Source organism: Saccostrea cucullata, unplaced genomic scaffold, assembly GCF_032062105.1.
Source record: "Saccostrea cucullata isolate Sc308-1 unplaced genomic scaffold, CSIRO_AGI_Scuc_v1 ctg4011, whole genome shotgun sequence".
Lineage (NCBI taxonomy): Eukaryota > Metazoa > Mollusca > Bivalvia > Ostreida > Ostreidae > Saccostrea > Saccostrea cuccullata.
The window spans coordinates 42,172-49,384 of record NW_026931901.1 but is presented as its reverse complement, the minus strand read 5'-3'; the positions used below and the strand labels follow the sequence as shown (position 1 = coordinate 49,384).

The 7,213-nt window shown below is 35.7% G+C and overlaps 1 protein-coding gene across 1 annotated transcript; it reads left to right on the top strand.

Moving 5' to 3' along the window:
* Positions 1–5,626: 5,626 nt before the first annotated feature.
* On the top strand, positions 5,627–6,861 carry LOC134233971 (uncharacterized; the record flags this gene model as incomplete). The annotated part of the gene is made up of 3 exons (XM_062716021.1): positions 5,627–5,910; positions 6,008–6,187; positions 6,355–6,861. Coding segments are annotated over 3 exons (962 nt in total), but the record flags the coding sequence as incomplete, so codon positions are not given.
* Between the last annotated feature and the right edge of the window lie 352 nt (positions 6,862–7,213).

The window sequence follows — 7,213 nt, the reverse complement described above, 5'->3', positions numbered from 1 at the left end:
TACCCCACTGATCCTAATTTAGTCATTTTGAAATCAACACTACACCAGGATCCTTCCATGTGCAAATAAGTTTCAGCTTTTCTGGTCCTGTGATTCTTGAGAAGAAGATTTTTCCTATATATTTTCATGTAAAACTTTCTACACTACACTACCCCATGATCCTTCAATGGACACACATGTTTCAGCTTTTTAGGCCCAGTGGTTCCTGAGAAGAAGATTTTCAAAGATATTTCTGATATATATTCCTATGTAAAACTTTGGTCGGCCATTTCTGCCCCACCCTTGCCCCGGGGGTCATCATTTGAACAAACTTGAATCTACACTACCTGAGGATGATTCCACATGAGTTTCATCTTTCCTGGCCCAGCGGTTCTGGAGAAGAAGATTTTTTAAAGATTTTTCTTCGTCGACACGATATATCCTGGTGAGCTTGAGATAAAAGATACCACAGAGTCCAACACATCTGCTTCATATTTGGATATTTTACTTGAAAAAGACACAAATGGTAATCTAACAACCAAGCTATATGATAAACGTGATGACTTTAATTTTTCTATCGTCAACTTCCCTTACTTATGCAGCAATATACCTTCATCACCTGCATACGGAGTATTTATATCTCAGTTGATTCGATACGCAAGAGCATGCTCTACGTATGAACAATTTCTTAAACGAGGTAAATCATTGACAAGCAAGTTGATGAAACAAGAATATCAACAGTCTCGTTTAAAGTCATCATTTCGTAAATTCTATGGTCGATACAATGATCTTGTCAGCAAATACAATTTATCATTGAATGAAATGCTGACTGACGTTTTTCATACCAATTGTTAGTCCATTATTTATACACTGAATTGACTACGGATTTTTTTCCGTTATTTCCTGATTATGACAATGAGCACACGGCGGGTGTGACCGGTCAGCAGGGGATGCTTACTCCTCCATGGCACCTGATCCCACCTCTGATGTTTTGGAGGTCCGTGTTTGCTCTGCTCTTGTTTTGTATATTTGTTTAATGGACGTTGAGATTGAATACTGTTCGTTATTTCCATATCCTTATGTAAAACTAGGGACGGCCATTTTGGCCCCACCCTTGCCCTGGGGTTCATCATTTGAACTAACTTGAATCTACACTACCTGAGGATGATTCCACATGAGTTTCATCTATCCTGGCCAAGTGGTTTTGGAGAAGATTTTTTAAAAATGCCATTAATTTTTAACAAATTCATGATCATCTTTTCTTGGAAAAGGGCGCGGCCTTCATTTGAACAAACTTGAATCCCCTTCACCCAAGGATACTTTGTGCCAAGTTTGGTTGAAATTGGCCCGGTGGTTCTTGAGAAGAAGATGAAAATGTGAAAAGTTTATGACGAAGACAACAACAATGATGACGACGACAGAAAACGGACAGATTGTGATCAGAAAAGCTCACTTGAGCTTTTGGCTCAGGTGAGCTAAAAAAGTACAAGATGGACTATATAACAATAATATCAAATGTTGTGGAAACGATATTTTCTGTGTATAGCACGCATTACATACTGAACTTTTCTTGTCCAATCTTCGGACAAATCGGACTATGCTTAATAAAAGTGAAACGTTTTACTCCTAACCAAAGACTTATTAGTTCTAGAGTGTGTTTTCAAAATCAACATCATCTCTTCGCTTGTACAAGCCGCCATTTTCCAAGAACAGGTACTTTCATTTTCAATTTTTGGATAGGCCGTTCGTGTATTGTTTCGTACCCTTATTTGAATGCTTGTATCATAAACCGTATCTTGGAAGAAAATATCGATATGTATTGCTGAACGGTATATTGTCCCACCCCTATTGACCACCGATTTTGGGTGTCTTTCAGAATGATCCACCCGTCGACCCCCCCCCCCCCTCCTCTAAAATTGTCAAAGTTAACATAAATCACAGTTTCGTCTACAAAATGTTAATATATATACTCGGTAGATCTCATTTTTACCCTACAGAATTTCTAGAATCCAGGATTTTGGCGGCCTCTAGATCCCTTGCCTACTTTTGGCGCCCCACCCCTAACTTCAAATCCTGGATCCGCGCTTGTAGTGGCACCAACTAAAAAAAGTACGGCTGTGCCCCCCCCCCCCCATCCCACTGAAGCTTCGTAAGGGCTAGTTTTTATTTAAGTTGAATATTTATACGTGCCAATCGTTAGCAATGCCAGCGGTATAGGTGGCGCTGCGCGCGCACAGTTTTGTAAACACAAGGAATTTCGACCCCGATGCACATCATGTTATATTACGCATCTTGACACCTTCCCTGCCTTCTCCTATGTTTTGATTGGTGGATATTCTGAAAGTTATGACCTTGAACTAAGTGTATAACAATATTTTACCGGGAAAATCTCATGAGGCATTGTTAGTAAGCGCAATTGAATTTTTGTAAACTGCCCCTTTCAGCTTTAACGATTGAATACGCGAAAAAAAGGGTAATATTCCACAGGTTTATTGTATAAACTACAGATATCAAAAGATTTCATTCAAGTATGCCCACGTTATATACTTGAAAACATTCGATAATCTCATGTACCCTTAACCGGAAGTTGGGACAGTGGAAATTCGTATGTTAATCTTCGTGGCAAATTAGACTCGTTAATGACGTTTAAAGCCCCAAACAATGTGTAGAAAGTATTGCAATGTATATTTTGCTGTATTACACTTGTGAAGACATATTTTTAATATTATCTGTGAGAAAAATCACAACTGTCAGTGCTAGGAAAGACACGTCAGTACCACTATAGAAATACAATATACACTATGCAAATGATACGGCAATCAATGAAAATAATTTTTTTGAAAACTTTAAAAATTAGTTGATCATCTAAAAATTATCAAACAAAATTCCTAGATACAATTGATGTGAGTATAATCACATTGTCATAAGTAATTCTATGCATGCACATGTATGTTTTTATAAAAATCAATGTACCAGAATGTTAAGACCAAACATTTTAATGCTTTAAATACTTTAAAAGATGGCACTTATTGACTTACTAACTGATAGTTTATTTTTTTGTAAGCTTTCATAAAAAATTCTGTTCAGAATTCTTTGAAACTAGTAGTTCTTTGAAACACAGTGGATCAGTTTTTTTTAAATTTTCATTTTTTCTGAGTATAATTGCATTTGATCTGACATTTTGTTTCAATTTACAGCATAGATTCATTTAAATAACCACACCATTTATTTTATAAACTTAATGACTTGGAATTGTTCATTAATCTTATTTGATGTATGAATAGAGGGTGTTAGCTATAACCTAGCATGCTAAACAGTTTTTAACTTGGAGAAAAAGCTTAAAATTTTGAATGTTGGTATGTTGATTTTCAACGTTGTTTCAGCTTCGGAGTACTGGGGTGCTGTTTGTAATTAATACACATTTTTTTCTGTTCTTTTATTCAAATCTTAAGTAAGTGTAACATTTATTGCTTTAAAAATCTCCTCATTTTCATTACCTTTTAATTGAACAGGGGAAAAAACCCTATAAATCAACTCATACTCTTGATGTAATTAATACAACTTGTTGTCATGCTCATATGCTATAAGTAAAATGTAAATAAGATTTCATGGATATAAATGCATATTCTATTATCTATACATTAATCTGACATGTTGAAATATAACACAAAACTTATTATATCACTGTGAAATAGTAGCTGAAATTTTAAATATGATTTAAGTCTAAAATTTGGTTTCTTTTTGTTTTACATTTTATTGAAATTGTCGTATCATGGTATTGACTGTCCCATAATTGATGGGGAATTTTTATTTCTTGTCTTAATTATTAGTAGAGACATATACCTATCACCTAGAAGTCATAAAATGTAGAAATTTGATTTTTTTAGTGGTCAACTGGAGTGGGGTTGCGTTTTACTGGTTTTTGTAATTTATCTGTGTTTCATATTTCATAGGGGTACCGTACTAAAACGTCTGTCATTTTGTTAAAAATTGTTGTATCAAGTTAATGTTTTCTGTTTTGACTTTCAAATAGGCTGTAAAAAGCACCTACAACAAAAAAAATTTAAAATTTTCATTTTAAAATTTTTGTCTGGCATTGCTACAATCGTCACTCATGATTACTGATCGACCCCATCACCTCCGTTTGCAAGTTATCTAAAAAAAATTTCAGTTTAGCGTAGTAAAACGAATAATAAAGGGGACGACCATTTGATTCTGATGGGGGGGGGGGGGTCTGGCATTTTCTTTAAATTGTTGAAAATAAATAGGACCTAATCTGTCCTTGACTGGCATGAAAATAATTTGTTTCGACAAAATTTGCCAGCCTCCCCCTTAAATTGAAAGGAATCAGGACAACTCGCCCCCAACACCTGTAAAGACAACTCGCCCCCAATTTAGGACAACTCGCCCCCACTCAAGACAGCTCGCCCCCATTGCAGAGACAACTCGCCCCCATTATTTTTTCTTGTGTATAACAAGGAAAAAACAACATATTTTATTCAATAAAATATATTTAAATGCAGATTTATAATTAATGTGTATTATAAATTAAATAAAATTAATATTTACGATTGTATATGTTGTTGTTTGTTTTTTTTTTACTCATATATAAAGTAAACACGATAAGATAAGATATATATTATTTCCTTATTTTTTTTCTTGTGAAATAGAGAAAATAAACGCATTTTGATTTATCATATTGTTTAAAATTTATATTTGTAGAATATGTCTGGGTAAATCAAGTACAATGTTCTAAGTCTTGAACAATGATAATTATTCAATGATACATTATTGAATTCCATCAACGACGGCTTTTAGGAAACTTATGAAAACTATAATGAAAACATCACACAGAATTTTAATGAAATCCCCAAGCTCACAAGTATAATTTGAAACTTCAAAGTAATGATTAATTAGGACATACAAGCCCCGAAAATTACGTGTATTTCGTTTATAAAAAAATTGGAACTTCAAAGTGATGATTAATTAGGACAACCAAGCCCCGAAAATTACGTATATTTAGTTGGTCAAAAATGGGCTTGTCCAAGCTCCGAAGCAGCTTTAAGGTAATGAAGAATTAGAGCATGCAAGCCTAGAAAATTACGTATATACAGATGATAAAAAAAATTGGCGTATCCAAGCTCCGAAGCAACTTAAAAGTGATGAAGAATTCAAGAAAGCTTGCGTTGAAAACAAATTAAATAATTTGACATGGTCCCTATATAAGGAAGAAATGACTTGAATTTGTCATCAGTTTCAATCATGGCTGACATGTGCATTGTATGCAATCTTCATCTCCGACAACGTCAAGAGGTCCTATGTTGCATTTCCTGCCACGGAAAACAACATAGGACATGTAACTCAGGTTAGAAAAAATGTCATTTTACATAAAAAATAATTAAATATTAAAAACATTATATTCATCGTATATTCTCATCTTTTTTAAGTGCAATTTCATAGGCCTAATAGCCGTATAAATGCAAATGTGTAATTGAGATTAGAAAAAAATATAATATTATATAAAAATAAATAATTACATAGAAAACAAATTATTTCAATTGTATCTTCTCCTCTTTTAAACGGAATGTCATAGGCATAATGACCGCATAAATTGATGACTTTGATCTAAAACATATTTCTTTTTCAGGCATCTCAGGTGAGGAGTATCAACGGATGAGAAGCCAAGGACAAGTTGTGTTTCAGTGTGTCGAGTGTGTAGAGCCCACAGTTCCCTACTACGAGGTCACCACCACCAGCGAGCTCCCCTCACGTCTTCTCCCAGACGCCGAGAGCACCCGCATAGTTGAGGAATCCATCAACATCCCCATCGTTCCCCACGCCGAGCCACACCATCCAGAGGAGGAATCACTCAACGACCAGACTTCACCCCAGGAACTTCACCCAAGGAAAAGAAAGAAGGACTACAAGCAGGTATAAAATCTTTCTTAAATAAGAAACAACAATAATAATTCTATTTGTATTTGAAATATCAATACTTTATTTAATATCAATGTTGTTTTGCTTTCAGGTGTTTGCCAGGATTTTGGAGCTGATGCCATCGCCCCCCGTCACCGAGCTGTTGGTTGCAGACTTCGAGGAGGGAATGTGGAGAGCTGCGAAGTCTGTGTTGCGTGGCGTCCGGATACACGGTTGTGCTTTCCACTGGGGACAAGCAGTATGGCGTCATGTTCAGGAACTTGGATTACAGGTATGCTTATTTATTATGTATTATATTACGATAAATGATTTTCAGAGTGAACTTAAATTTAGAATAACAAAACGTTGTAATATTCAAAAAATAAATATAATATTTTTGAAACATCCAATGTATATGATAAAAATAATATAAATATTAAAATATATCTTTTTTTGCAGATCGACTACAGCCAGCGGGATGGTGTCTTCAAGTTTGTGAGGAAGCTGCTTGCCCTGCCATTTCTACCAGAGGAACAGATTCCCGTCGCGTTCCACGCACTGAAGGAGACCGTCACCAGCGAGCGACTGATACAGCTGACCAACTACATCGAGAGGACCTGGATCAACGGCGACATCTGGACCCCATCATCGTGGACCGTCTACCGTATGGCAGTGAGGACAAACAACGACGTCGAAGGATGGCACCACCGCATCAACAGGAGAGCCCAGAAGTCCAGCCTGCCCTTCTATGTGCTTGTTATTCTACTCTACAAGGAAACCGCCAGCATCCCGACCCAACTGAAGATAATCAGCGAGGGAAAACTCCGGAGATACCAACGAAAGACTACAAGACTTCTACAGTGCCACATTAACCAACTTTGGGACAACTACAACGATGGATCCATCAGCGCCAGCCGACTACTGAAGAAGTGTGGACAGATCTACAACGGACAGTGAAGAAGGAAAACGTGCCGTGTGATTAAAGTGAAAATAATTGTGATTGAAAGAAGATAGTGATTAAAATAAATACTATTGTTTATATTATTTATTTTCAATAAAGTCTAGAAAAGAAAATTTATTTTCGTTTTGTTTTTTGTTATATTTCTTGAAAGGGAAATAGAATTTTTAAGCGTAATTGACGCCAGGAACACTCAAAATAAAAATAAATATCGAAATAATGTATAAATATATTTATTAAATAAAAAATAAATACATTTATATAAAAAATATCGCTCCCAGTTTGCTTTCTAAAAGCTGGGGGCGAGTTGTCTTAACCTGGGGGCGAGTTGTCTTAACAGGGGGCGAGTTGTCCTAAATT